This window comes from Marmota flaviventris, chromosome 7 (assembly GCF_047511675.1).
Source record: "Marmota flaviventris isolate mMarFla1 chromosome 7, mMarFla1.hap1, whole genome shotgun sequence".
NCBI lineage: Eukaryota > Metazoa > Chordata > Mammalia > Rodentia > Sciuridae > Marmota > Marmota flaviventris.
This window is the reverse complement of record NC_092504.1, coordinates 95,904,225-95,919,514: the sequence shown is the minus strand read 5'-3', so window position 1 is coordinate 95,919,514 and position 15,290 is coordinate 95,904,225. Positions and strand designations below refer to the sequence as shown.

The following is a 15,290-nucleotide window of genomic DNA, read 5'->3' as shown; positions in this document are numbered from 1 at the left end:
CGTGTTGGTGTGTTCAAGCATATCCCATGCACATTCAAGAACATGTGCTTCCCTTCTTAATACAGCATTAGCAAATTACAGACCAGATTATTATTCAAATACAGAAATGTGAGTAAAGTGGTCAAGGAAGAGGAGGGAAGAGATGAAGAGGCATAAATCCCTTTGATGCTTTTACAGTGTTATACACTAGATCTGGCATATAGTTGATGGTCGATTGTGTTGGTTGAAGAACAGATCAAGGAAAGGAAAGAGAAAGCAAGGACAAGATGGAGAGGAGAAGAAGAAAGAAAAAAACAGTAGGAAAAAAGACAAAGAAGTTTTCAGAAACATAGAATATGATCTTACCAGAATACTAATCACATAACTAACCCCGTATGAGCAGAAGTCTGAGGGGAGCATGAAGAAATTTAGAAAACAAAGGCACTGTGCCACCTCAGAGGTCACACTCTTTGTTTTCAAATTGCAAGGATATGGAATAGAAATCAAGTAATATTGGCTCTGTCATAGCAATTGCATGAACATTATTTTCTCCTTATTTCAGCTTTATCTTCCCAACTTGTAAAATGGAAATGATAATAACTTGATCTCCTACTTTTCATGTACAAAGATTGAATCTAATATATGATCAATATACATGATAACATATATGATCAGATGAAATACTTGTCACCTGAGAAATGTGAAGTGCCATAGGTCAGTTTCAAATTCCTTAAGGAGGAGATGTCAGTCTGTTTTGATAGCTTGCCATTTTATAATCCCACCTTATGGGTCACATCTATATATACTGGGATGCAGAGAATCTGGAGCCAAAAAGTGATCCTGGGATTTAGCTCAAATCAAGTCAAACAGTGTGAATCACTACTACCACTAAAATCTCACAGAAAATTGAATTTCTTCCAGTACATGTATTTTGTTAATAAGAAAGAATTACTGATGAGTTCTTTACCAGTTTCAGCTTCCATACAGTTTTATGTTCTAATCCATATTATTATAATGCTCAGAGGAGGCCAATGTAAGTCCAAACTAACAACATAGAGCTTTGACAGAAACTTTAAGATTCTGGAGGAGATGCAAGGTCACAGTAAGCACTGTGCCCCTGGCCTGCTGTCATTCAGTGCAGGTGATACTTACATATCCAAATGTAAAGTAAGGGTAAGTGTGTCCTGATGAGAGGCACCTGGAAACCACAGATCCATAACAGAACCACCTTTCCATCTTGTAGTTGGTATTAAGCCTTGAGCTATAGCTTACATTGGTTTTAGATTGGTATCTCTTAAGATATTCCTGGTACTGAGTGAGTGTTAGTCCATACACTTGCTATCAACATTGTTTCCTATGGAAATAATGGACTTTGGTAGGTCTAGAATTTCTATATAATAAATATAAAGTGACAGTCTATTAATTCAAGTCTTTAACATTACTTATATTGTACTGTCCCTCTTCCCAACAAATGCTTTGTAGTGAATTAGATTTCTAGAATAGTAGTTTCAATCCATTGTAAGAATCTTTTGACCATCAGATCTATCAGAAAAAAAGGATTTCAATGTCTCAAGACGCATTTCTTGGTTGTTCCCGATCAAGGGACGAAAGGACATCTGACAGTGAATCTTTGTGAAAATGTATGGAGGCTTCATTTAGCTTGAAGGTAGGGCCTTTGTTTCGATTAAGGTCCCACATAATTGTGAGATCTGAAATCCAGTAATTCTATAGACAAACCCCTGTGAAAAATAAATATTTTACTCATATTATCACTTTGTTGAAGGTTCACAGTTACTTTACCAAGAAGGTTATTTATTATTATTATTTATTAGAGCAAAGGTACATAGATTACATGTAGATTAATGCAGTAGAAATATACACTAAGAATAATTCTTAAACATTAAATCTTAATGGCTAGTTTTCTATTTTACCATTATTTCCATTAATTCAATATTTAAATGAAAGCAAGAGCATACTGGCCTAAAACCAACCTACTTAAAAAGTGGCCTGCGGCAGTGACACTTATGCATTGGAACTGAATAAATAAAGGCACAAGTGTAAGTGCTTGAGGGGCTACAGTTTAAAGGGAGAGATGAATTATTTATTTAAAAAAATGCAAAGAGTATTCTTACTACATTTTTTTAAAATAATGGAAATATTTGGATACCTAGCACTCACATAATATTGAAGTGATAATAAATGACTTTTCATTTCAAAAGCTTTTCTTTTCACATTGAAGAACAGTTAGAGTCACCTAAACACAACAGAGCCATGATTTGAAGAGCTTTTCCCTGTGAAAATTGCCCTGAGATCTTTCATACAACAAAGCTAAGGACAGAGGTTAATAGGTTGACTCTGGAGGCAGCAGGCTGTATTTCCATCTCAGTGCTCTCTGTGACCAGCTTCTGTGAACCCTGGGGAAAATGTGCAATCCCTCTGTGCCCTAGCTTTTCAACTATCTAATCAAGATTATAAGGTATTTCATAGGGCTGTCGAGAGAGTAAATACATTTAGACATAGAAAACACTTTCAGCAGCGTCTGCACATGGTAAGTACTAAAACAATGCTGTTACTGGTATTATTGGCTATTCTTAGTAATAAAGTAAATAGCATATGCATAGTATGCTATCAAAATCAAGGGAAATACTAACATTTACAAGACACATTACCAACTTAAGATTCTAAAGAAATATATTCAGCTGTATCATTCACAGTGACAACAAAAATGACAATGGAAAAAGAAAAGGTAACAATCACAGACGGACGAATTCCACATGTTGAGGGGCCCTGGATTTGAAGTCAGTGAACGGAAGCTTTCTGCCAAAACCTCTCCAATGAATGTTATCTGTCCTTCTCAGATAAAACTGATCAAAACTTCCTAATCTCAAATGCTGTTCAGCCTTAAATGTCTACATCAATTTCTTTTCTTTTCTAAGAACTTATATTCATAATAAAAGAATTAACATTGAGATTTTGCCCATAGTTTCTGCTTGGCCCCTCATAAATTCTTATATTCTACACTTTTTCTTGGTAGATCCTCTTAGTTTTAATAGTTATTAAGAAGAGATTACCTGTATAGTGAGTATAATTGTAAGATACTCCTAGGGCTAAAGAATAACAATGTTTATTGAATAAATCCAAAAAAATGAATTTTTTGAGGAAAAGTATTTTACATATTGTTTTTCTTAAGATTAAAAAAAAACCCACAAAAGCAAAACAAAACAGAAAGTGAAGAACTAGGCTTACAATTTGTCAGCAAACATTAAATAACAAAATACTGCCATGAATATATGTTTACAATTTTTTAAAATATTTAAATAAGCGATCTGAGGTAAAGAGTCATGCAAAACCAATTAAGAAGAGTTTTAGAGATGGTGGGAAAAAAATCAAGAGCTGGCAAAACTGCAGCCATGGGAAAAAAAACCTCTGGATCAATTTTATCCAAAGTGTAAACAACTAGCAATCCTATTTATACCTGTGGTTTTAAGGACACAAAACATGCTTTAAAAATGTTTGTGTCAATGATAAATGATACGACCAAACTTGACAGGCTTCAGACTCTGTAAAAATGGACCTTTGTTGTAAAATATGGTTCAACTTTGTAGAAAAGTGATTTTTGTGACATGTGTAAGGTAAGAGGTGCAACTCAGGGTGAGATGTGACTCGGGGATACCTGGGCCCAGTTGTATTCTCCTTTCAGAAATCCCTCATCTCATTCTGGCACCCAGGATAAGGATGTGATCTAGTTGGTTATGAATTTGGCTCCTACACCAGAATGACACCAGATATCAAGAACCTAGTGGAAAAACACATGGTGCAGTATGGAATGAGCTTCTCAGGTCCGCCATTAGACACCATATAGATCCCCTGCTAGAAGTCGGGGACCAAGGCAAGCTGGCTTCTAATGTGGTGCATCTGTTCCTAGATGTTCACATCAGGATCATCAATAAGATTCTTATCTTGGTTCATGATAGCACTTATTATAATGGCATTTTTCTGCCAAATAAGAATCCTCTTTTTATTTATCAATGTTATCTTCTTGGAAAATATTTGAGGTTATTGAAAATGTCATATTTTGGTAACACACACACACACACACAAATGCTTTTTATTAATCAGCAATTCTACTAAGTTGTATAATTGAAAAAATCTAAATATCTCAACAGATTTTTCCCAGGCCTGGTGATGCATGTCTATAGTTTTAGCGACTCAGGAGGCTAAGGCAGGAGGATCTTGAGTTCAAAGCCAGCCTCAGCAAAAGCAAGGCACCAAGCACCTCAGTGAGAGACCCTGTCTCTAAGTAAAATACAAAATAGGGTTGGGGATGTGGCTCAGTGGTTCAGTGCTCCTGAGTTCAATCTCCAGTACCCCTCTAAAAAATGGTAGACTTAGCTGTGCGTAGTGGTAAATTCCTGTAATTCCAGTGACTCAGCAGGCTATGGTAGGAGGATCACAGGAGGAGGATTCAAAGTTAGCCTCAGCAACTTAGAGAGACCCTGAGCAACTTAGTGAGACCTTGTCTCAAAATTGAAAAAAATAAAAAGAGCTGTGGCTGTGGCTCAGTGGTTAAGTGCCCCTGGGTTCAATCATTGATACCAAAGGAAAAAAAAAAAAAAGGACTTTTGCATCTTAAAATTATAGTAAATGATATTCTTCTTTTCCATCTTCTAAATCCAATTTTCCAGCTCTCTCTTCCCAAGTAGTTTAATATTAAATTCATTCATTCCCTTGGCTGTCATTTTAATCTCTGGTCTTGATTGCTATATTAGTTTGGTTGCTATTTATATTTTCCTCTCAACTCAAAATATGTTTCATTTAATAAATTTCCTTAATTTTACTGTCAGTACCTGAAATAGTTTTAAACCTCTGGTATATATGATTACATTTATCTAAATATATTCTATATATCCATTAGCTCACCCACTCACCCACCCACCCAAGAACTCATATGAATTATAGAAAACTTGACCCACATGGAAATCCTATGCAATCTAACTTAGATTCCTTTGAAGCACAGGTGTTTCTGTAGCGAGAAAAAGGACCTGCTCTTTTTTTTTTTAATCAGGTGTAAAACGAATTTTTCCAGAGGTTCATTAGAGTATTTGTACAAACTAAAAATTTTAAAGCAGTGTTTACATCTGCCACAGTATTTCTGAATTCTAAGTGATTGTACCCTTAAATTTCACTTTCTCAGTTAAGCTCTTCTGTTCCCATAGACTAATTTCCAAATGCTACTCTTTTCTTTGTAGCATTTTCCAAATATTCTTTAATATTGATTGGTTGAATTATTTACTTAATATCTATCACATTGCAAGATTATAAAGCACACTGGGGCAAAGACCATGTCTGCCTTGTTTAATTATACCCCAACACCTAGCATGGTGCTTGATGTATACCAAGTTTTTGGTGAAAGTTTGTTGTATTGGTGTATGGATATGGTTGAAGCCATTTTTCCAGGAGGCAAATTATGAAGAAAAAAATGAAACTATGTTTCATTACTTCATTTTTCATCTGGTATATTTAAAGAATTAGGAAATAACTTTTCTTTTAGGGATCAGATTCACAGAAGAAAAACAATTCAAATGTACAAAGTGCTCTGCAAATGTTTAACTCCAATTTGGAAAGGACATTGGCACTGATTACGGCAATAATTTCAAGAGAGATAAAAAAAAAATCTCCAGGTCAATATTGATAGGGCACTTATTGGGCACTGTCTTCTACTAATTCCTAGAAGAAAAATGCTCCAATAGATTCATGTATCAACTGCCTACCAGGTACAATGTATACAGTCTGGCTTCACAATGTCAATGGACCTCGTACAATGTTAAGTCAAAAGCTTCATATTTCAAACTACTGACCATCTGATTGGCATGTAACTGAAATTTATGGGAAAGCTAACTAAAATATATATGTGATATGTATAAGAAAAAAAAATGACTGGCATTGAAAACATTCAAAGGGGGTCTTCATGGAAACAGAGATGGAAAGGGTCTAATCTACCTAGATGGGCAGGGTGCAAGTCAAGCATTTTAGATGGAGAGAAGTATGTGGGCCAAGGTGTGGAGAGATGGAAAGTCAAAAGTTGTTGAGGGAAATGAGCAGAACAAGTTGTCTACAGTAAAGGGTTCACTCCGAAGTGAAGAGGGAGGTCATAAGGTAGGTAAAATAATATATAGTGAAATGATAAGTAAAAAGCTGAAGAGAAGCAGCCTTTTCTTGCCAGCTTTTGTGAAGCCCTGAACTAACATGTGGCATAATAATAACCTAACATATTCAATGATGATAATATCTTAATATTGCATAGCACTTTGTTTCAAAGCAATTCTATGTATTAGTCACAAAAGAACATTTTCCCTCATTTTACAGAGATAGCACTGCACATCCAATAAATCTAAATGAGTTATTTGTTTAATGGCACAACTGTGATTGAAACCTACATCTTTTGCCCTGGCATCTTGCAGTTGTCAGAGTGAGGAAACAGAAGCAGGGAGACCAGTGAGAAAACAATTATGTTACGGCAGACTGCAAAGGATAAGAGCTGACAGAATTAACGTGGGCTTCACCAAGAGATGGAACACTCAGTCCTCACTTTCCAAGCATTTCTTATTAGCTATAAGCCATTAAGGACCACTAATCAGAACTACTGGATATATAAATACACATCTGATCACAACTATTACTCTTTTTAATTAAGATGGCAGAACAAACATACTTTTATTTTGTTAGAGAGAGTCGCTGGTGTCTTAATCTGCAGGAGCTTTACAAATCAAACCATAACATAACTATTGGGTTATAATTCCAGAATCCTTTATGGTCATCCCTCTCTAAGAATCAGATGTTTAACTCAGAGATTCTTCAGTGTTATTTTTATATTAATTGTATTTTGGAGGATCTCACAACCTCATTTCATTGCACTGCTTTTTAATATTCTAGTTAACACTGATTTTATTCAAAAAGAATAATCTTCACTTTAGCTGTGAATAATTGACTCCCACTCCCAGATACTGTACACACTGTTAGCATAATAGCTTTAAAGTGCTTCAGAAAATTTACACAAAAGTCTTTTGAAATTATGTTCTAACTGAAGAATATGTCTTTCTTTTTCCTATCAGTTTATTCTTTTCTCTTGGGAGAATTTCTTGTTTTATGAAAAGGTTCCCAAAATGAAACACTTCTATCTCGTTCCTAAAAGACTGCTCTACCCTAAGGCAAAAGAATAAAAGAACAATACGGTCTCAAAGATAGCTGTGCCCCGATACCTGTGTGTGTGTGTGTGTGTGTGTGTGTGTGTGTGTGTGTGTGTTTAAAAACACACGTGTTTTTAAGTTCCTACCTTGTTATCTCAGAACCATATACAAAGAAGCAACATACACTATATGTGACAAGTGGTTTTGGTCTTAACAAAAATCATATTACCTACGATTAGAAAGAACAAAAAGAGGCAAGACCATTCCTTACGGAATAAAATCCCATTTTAATTTTTATTATTCTATTTTTGTTTAATTGCTAGAAACCTTGTTTGTTCGTGCAACTTAGCAATCAGTCTCTGAAAAGAACATAACTTTTTGGGTGTTCCTTTCCCTAAGTTTAATAGAACAAAGTTTAAATGACATAGAATAATAAAAACTTGTGTTCATATTTTACACACCTAAGATAAATTATAGGATCCTGATGGGATGTGTAATACGACCTACTGAGTTCTTAAACTGCTTGGTGCTACTTCAGGTGCCCTCTATAGAGCAAGATTGAAAACCCTGGGAATTGATTTTATACACAAAGTATTTGCTGCTTTAAAAAAAAAATCACTTGTTTTGACTTTGTGTTTTCCTCTTTCTCACCAAACACTGGCCAATATTTATGATTCAGGTCATATTTTATCTCAAACAAGGACTTCTCTGACCATTCCAGAAAATTACCCCTTGTCAAATGTATATCATATTGAGTCCCTTGGTTTCAGCTAAATCACGTTATGTCTTATATTTTTAGTAAGCCACTAAAATCTTGCTTTGTCAACTGCCTTACAAGCACATGGCATGCAGAGGACAAATGTTATTTGACTTCGCAAACTTCCTGCCACATGAGGCAGCACCTCATTTCTAGAATTGTCTTGTGCTCCCTGCCACCCTCAAGTGTGACAGAAACTGCACTGTGTCTACTGATAATTATGCTCCGGAGTACAGAAAAGGGGGCCATAACTGTCAATATAGCCATGAAAAAGATTGTACAGTGATGGCAAACTCCATCCAGCAGATGTCTCTCTCTGGGCTCTTGGGAAGGGAGTGGGAGGGCTGTAGGCTCCATCTGTAGGAAAGAGCAAGTGTGTGGAGGGAGAAGTAAGGAACAGGAGGAGAGGTGGGTCAGCACTGTGATTACACCAGATTTGCCTTTTGTGGGAAGATCCCTGAGAGCTCCCGAATATATGAAGGTCAAGGTCTATCTCTGAGAAGGAGGAAGTGGGAAGTACTAGACAGGGAGAGTGGAACACCAGAAACCGAGGCAACAACCTATTAAAGACAGAACACTCAGCAGGCACTTGGGAATACTGGAGGTGAAAGCCCCTATTAGGCATCCTGGACACAAGGCAGGAAGACATCCATCATACCTGACTTATGCATGGGAATGGCTCCTAATTATAAGAGTTTTCAGACTGACTCAGAAACCAGGCTGCCTTTTTCTGCTTTTCCTGGACTATGGGTTGATTGAGTTTTCCCTTCTGGTCTCCATTTCTCTTCATCTCTGAAAGTTCTACTCAGACTTGATACGCATGTAATGTACAAACCAATATCAACTAGAGGTCATGTCACTTCCGCATTTGATCACCTATCCTGACATTCCTATAACACCATGATTTCCAAATTAAGAAACTACCTTTATGAAAGAGGGTGATAATGGATCCCTTGCTTTTCCTTTTTTCTCCACAGTGAGTAAATAATGTCCTCTTGTTTCCCAGTTCCCCCTCACCACCTCCAGGCATACTGAATATAGAATTTCAGAAAGCAAGTGCAGGTCACTGAACTTGATGGTTAGGTTTCATCCCAGTTCATTACTTCCTAAATGAGTGACCTCAGGCAAGGCAATTAACCACAGCGATCCATTCTGCATATCAAAAAGGGGGAGATTTGGCTAATAATATTTACCTTGGAGCTTACTTTTACTTATTTTTTAATTTTTTTTTAAGAAATGAACCCATACTTGCCTAGAAAGAAGACTCTTGCTAGGTGCTCAATAAATACAATTTGAACTTGAATTTCAAGCTATAGTTTCTTTATGCTGCCCACTTTTTTGCTGATCATTTATACACAGGATCTCACTACTCTTATTCAAATACACATCCTTTTTAGGGACCATGATATTAGATTACCTCTCATTGTTTTTTTTAAAAATATCTCTAACTGCCAGAGCAGCAGCTGATATTCTTTACAGACTTTAGAAATGTCTTGAAAAATATTTTAAAGGTACCAGTGCCTGGACCTCCACCACTGATCAAATGTGTCTCCATGTGTAATCACAAAATTGGCATCAAACAAAAATTGAAAAAGTTGAGAGAAAAATAAATGGTTAAAAATCCTTAAAATCAAACCCAAATAAGGCAAGTTAAAGATTAATTGCACATATTATACAAGACTGCAAGAAGAGTTTAAAAAGGTCTTACCTTTGTTATTGTATACATCTAAATAATTTGGTGCTGAAAAAATTGTAATTAGAGAAGGGAAGCCTGTTGTTTGGCTTTTCCTGTACATGCGATACCTAAAAACAACAAATATGAGTTAAAAAGGTTAGTGTGCAAAAAGGGTGATATCAAATTACAGATTTGGAAATAGAAATTTAAATGAAAATTAAGTTCTATCTTTCAAAAAGGATTCAATTACATAATACTAAATAAAATTCTCTCTCTGAAGTCTTTTATAATCCATTTCAGGAGTGACAATGAAAACATACAATCATGTGTAATTTCCAAACAGATATGTTCTAAATTCAGCAAACCTCAGGGGAAGACAGGATTTTGTGGAAAACCACAGTTTATTTGCTTACTTAAAAATGTGTTGTGTGAATCAATTAATATCAGCAGGACTTTTTATTGAAAATGAGCAATTGATGAATCCCTCCTTGGGGAAATTGTGAATATGTCATCCAGTTTTTTGTTTATTATTGTTGTCAAGTACACACAGCCAGCTTCAGTATACAAAGTCAAGGTGCTAGGATTAATAGTGTTACTACTGTCTTTCACACTGATCTTTTTCCCCTTGACAAAGCTCAGTTCCATAAACAAAATGCTTCTAGAATATTACAAGAAGATTTTACTAGTTGTTTTCTTCAGAGAAAAGTAGTATACCTGAATAGTTTCAAAAAGAAAAAAAATCGAAGTCTTTTTAAATTTATAAATTTTAAAATGGCTACCTATCTATCAAAAGGTACTTTTTGAACTACTTTAAGAACCCAGCTATATAAGGCACAGTTCATCTACCAGAAATAACAAATGCAAGACACCAAGAAAATGATAAAATTTTGTTTTCTAGCCATGCTTTTAAGTGGGTATTCCTTAAATCTATTTCATAGAATTCATGAGATGCTTTTTTGCCCTGATGGAAAAGATGCCCTGATTATTTGAGAAGTAGAGTGCTATTTTATAAATTAAGTTTTGTTTTAGTAGAAAAATGTGACTGGATTGCTGGTTTATTTCCAAAGTTCTTGTGGCTGGTCTGTTTTAGTACTGACTGATTAAATATTACCCTGCTGAGACAATAATCTTTAACTTGCAGACACCAGCAAAGCTTGGTAATAAATAAAATTCTAAAATGGAAACAGTCTACAGATGTCCAAAAATTTAATGAGATATAAATTTCCATAGATTTAATCAGATATTCTTTGAAAAGAAATCACTCAGTCCAGGCAAAATGCTTATATATAACCTTCATATAATACTGAAGCCTTATAGAAAAAAATGGCCTGGTTATAAGTGGCAAGTCTTTGTATATTGCTCTATTTATTGGACCATTTTATGTCAAAAATATTGGCAACTTTCTGAAAGTATAATGGTTACAAGTTATCAAGATAATTGATTGTTCTTCTCTCTATTGATGAACTGCTTCAAAAAAAGCTAACTTTGAAAGGAACTTAAGTTTCTGCTTTGTTCCTGGAGCATGCTTGATGGGGGCCTTCTTAGAAACAATGTAGGTATCCTATGTTGTCAATTTCAGAAAAGTTGTAAAATCCAATATCGAAAATATGAACGAATGCATTTAATAATTTAAAGGCAAACAATGCCTTTCAGTGGAGCATAATGGAAAAGGGTATTCAAAATCAAATCCTAAATTTGTTATGCTAATTTCTTCCTCATGTAGATTTAATGAACTGCTGAAGTGAACATATTTGACATTTCTTAGTTTTCTAAACTCTGAAAATTGGTCTATGATTTAAAAATTTACAAATCAATTTTATGTAATTATTTGCTTAGAACATATGAGTTTTTCCTTTGTTTAAATGTCCCTATATGTTTTTTTTTTTCCTTTAGAGCTCTACAGTGATCAGGAATAGCATTCTTTAAAACAAAAATATAACATGCAATATATTTTAAATATATACATGAGATTCTCATTCATCTTGCCAACCAAGACTGAAATGTAGCTGGTAATTTACTCAATTAGAAGACAATGGTCAAAGTAGGAACTGGGAGAAATAAGGGAGGAGGTTGCCTTACAGTACTTTAGAAAAGCTAAAAATTGACTTGTTAAAACTAAAGACTGAAGAACTTTAAAAGGGGCTTTACCACCAGGGACTCTGCCCTACCTGCCTTGTCAGTGACCATTTTAAGACCTAATTCTGTCTGGGAGTGAGCCTGGCAAAAGGGAATCCACAGGGCCTGAGCACAGGAGGAAGTTTTCAGAAAGGGGCAATGTACAGTTTTCCCAAACCCTCAAGTCTGCTTACCCTGCATCTTGGGCTTCATGGGCTCGGAGTATAGATAACAAGTTATTGTGCTGCAAGAATTCACAAACAGCTGGGTAACTGCCAGAGACAAAAAGAAAAGAGAAGTATCAGTTATCAAGTCATCAGGAGTCCCATATTCACCTCTGATATCCAGACCAGTTTGATAGAGCATAATCAAACATACACCATTCCTGAAACAAGCTTCTTGGCTCTAAGGACAGTTTGGTCCTATGGCAGAAAAGGCACCTACAGCAGTAATCATGATCAAACAGGGGATGTATGTGAATTGGAAACAAAACTAACCAGGCCATTATATAACAACAGTGGAGTGTTCCCTCTCAGTCATGATCAATTTTTACAAATTTCCATTTAAATACAAAGTAAACAGAAACATAAATATATCATGAGAATGAAACCTGAATATTCCCAAACATGACACCGTTTGTACATGTGCTTGCATGCACGAGTGTGCAACAGAAAAGTGAGCTAGGAAATGCAGGAGAGTAAGTGTACTAGGAAATCAAATTCGGCTGATCTAATATTGTGGGTATATTAAGCTGACTGTATTGTGGCAACATCTAAATAAAATTATAGACATTCACAAGATTTTTAAATTGTACATTATATATTATCAAGAGCAGTTCATCTCAAAACTTATTTATCTTGACTTAGTAAATATATCCAATATACAATTATTATGTTTGTCTTAAAAGTTTCAAACTCGAAGGACTCCATTATAAGTGAAATTGAAACTACAAATTAAAATTTTAGAAACCTTTTTTACAATCACAATATCTCTGCTGTACAAGTTTTTAATGAGATAAATTTGTGTTATAAAAATGAATTTTGACAATTCAAAACCAATACTCATAAACAAACTGCAGATATTTACTAAAACCTACTCTATACATATATTAGACAGCATTCATCAATTATAAAATAGCACTTTGTGGTAATATTTTAGCTATTTATACTACTAAAATAATTTATCATAAAAATGATGAGTGTAGTTTCTATGCTACATTTGTATAAATTCCCTCATCAACAGGAAAAAAAATACCACTAAGATGGCACAGAGTTATACATCAATTGATTGTAAGAAAGTTTCAGTTCTTTAACAAAAATGGTATCAAATGTTGAAAATGATTTCTGTGCACATCTGTGTGTGTGTGTGTGTGTGTGTGTTGCAAGGAGAAAAAAAGGAGATATGCATGAGGACCCCACTTCCTAGCTGTCCCAGGTCCACATGGTCAATAAGCCATCCACCTAATTGGTCAGGAGTATGTCTGAGAGACTGATGAAGATGGCCTATGCCTCTATGTCGGAATGTGCCCATCTGGTATCTAAGACCAGGAACTGATTAGCCCATGTCTTCAAAGTCTGTTCTACTTAATGAAAAGGTGAGTCTCTACCCTTTTCATATAAGTTGGGAAAATAAATCTTTATTTCAGAGACAATGGCTGGCCTTTCAAAAACAGCATGTTTGTTTGGTACATATTTAGCTATAAATGCCCAGCTAAGGAGTGTCATTGAGTATGTTCTAAATGAATGTTCCTCCCCCCATCTCTTGAGCGCTTTATAGTCCTCCTGCCTTTGAGGCTTTATAAGACAGTGTATTGTCTTGTTACATTGTTGGATGGGGACTGCTTGCCTAGTTTGTCACTTGCCTTTGTGTAAAATGGCTTCGTTACGCTCTCCCCCACTCCTGCCTTTTGAAACAATTTACACTCCTCTGATGAAAATATAATTTCAATATATTTTATTCATGCTAATTTGATACCATAATATGTTTAGACTGTGTTTTTCCTCATGAAAAAAATATGACTTTGAATGGAAACCTGACAAAAAATAAAATTAACTAAGCAGCAATTTGTTGATTAATAGTATTACATAAGGTTTACTTCTATTATTTACATGGAAAAAACTCATTTTGAAGAAAAAAATTATAAATTTAAAAATATGCATAATTAAATGCTCAAGCTTTTAAAGAATTATCCTAAATAATTTTTAGAAAATAATCAAGTATCCCCTAGATTCCCATTACTGATGAAATACTTGCCAAGGGTGCATTAAAATCTTAAATAGTATTTGAAAAACAACCAAAACATTCTACAACATTTCTATGCTTTTTTAATGGAAATGATCACAAAACAAAAGATTCAAGCTGAAAATCCATATATTTATATGTAATAAAATATATGGCTTTTCATAAATGTCTATGTATATATATATGTGTGTGTGTGTGAGTGTGTGTAAGATAAAGATAAAATAGCACAAGTTTTATAAAACCATTATGAAGCAAGAAAGCATTTGATTCTGCAGTTAATTAGGGAACTGTTCATGAAAAATCTCCTTTATGTGAGATCTTCAAGGAAATGATCTTTGTGAATGAGTAGATGGGAAAGGGGTAGAATCTTATCCAGAAGGGGTAGACAGAATGTGGACTGAGTAAGAACAAAGGTGAAGAAGGCAGAAAAGAGAAAAATGTGATAAAAACAGTAGGAAAAACGAGTTGGTACTAAGCAAATAGCTCCATTATATTAGCTTAGTTCTGTTTGTTCTCCTCTTTTTCTTTCTACAGCATATTAAACTATAGTTTTGATGTTGAATTAACCCTCTCAGATTGAAGACTTTATGATTTTACCCAGCAGGCATTATTAGGATGTGGTTTTATGGTTATATCTTTGTAGACACTCCATGTGCATTTTTTTCTCCTTGAAAGGTGAATTCTTTGCCCTGTATTGGTGAAATGATGCTTTTCACTGGAGAAGCCTTCACCAAAAGCCCCCACACCCCAATCCCAATCAATGCAGAACTATTGCATCCTCTGCTTTTATAACGCACAGATCTAAGGTATCACTTATGTTGTGATGTAAAATATATTCACATATCTGCCCTCAGCAATAGTGAGTGTCTTAAGAGAGGGATGAACTGTTTCCGACACTTCCCACCTAAACAGTTGGCAACAGTCTATCAGCTTACTAGAGCTCAAGCAGAGTTGGGGAGGTAGCCTCAAAGAGAGGCAGTTAAGCAGGTGAGAGGTTCAAAGGGTTTCTCTTCTGCCTCATGCTTCAGCAAAGCAGAGGCAGGAAGGCTGCAATCACTTTCCAAGGTACCTCGTTGGCAGCCTCCACCTCCTAGGTGCCCTCAACCTCTCCCAGCCCTACTGCATTCTCACTTGCTTCTTGATATCTATTGTAGATGGGCACTTAGCCCTGTATGATCTGAGTCTTCCAAGACACTGTCAGGCCTATCTTTTTCTAGTGCTTGCTATATTTCTTCTTTGCCCCAGGGTTCTCCAACTAATTTGATTTTACCCACTAGGGTTCCAACTTTTCCTGCCAGGCTTCTGCAGAGTTTGAGTCCTCGCTTATACTTGGCTG

The 15,290-nt window shown here is 35.3% G+C and overlaps 1 protein-coding gene across 1 annotated transcript in view; it reads right to left on the bottom strand.

Moving 5' to 3' along the window:
- Nucleotides 1-15,290, bottom strand: part of Ppp3ca (protein phosphatase 3 catalytic subunit alpha) — a 307,578-nt gene that overhangs the window by 45,055 nt on the left and 247,233 nt on the right. The window contains exons 7-8 of the mRNA XM_027935381.2: nucleotides 11,908-11,985; nucleotides 9,632-9,726 (exon numbers count right to left, since the gene is read on the bottom strand). Coding sequence (XP_027791182.1) covers nucleotides 9,632-9,726; nucleotides 11,908-11,985 — 173 coding nt within the window. The remainder of the gene's footprint in view (nucleotides 1-9,631; nucleotides 9,727-11,907; nucleotides 11,986-15,290) is intronic.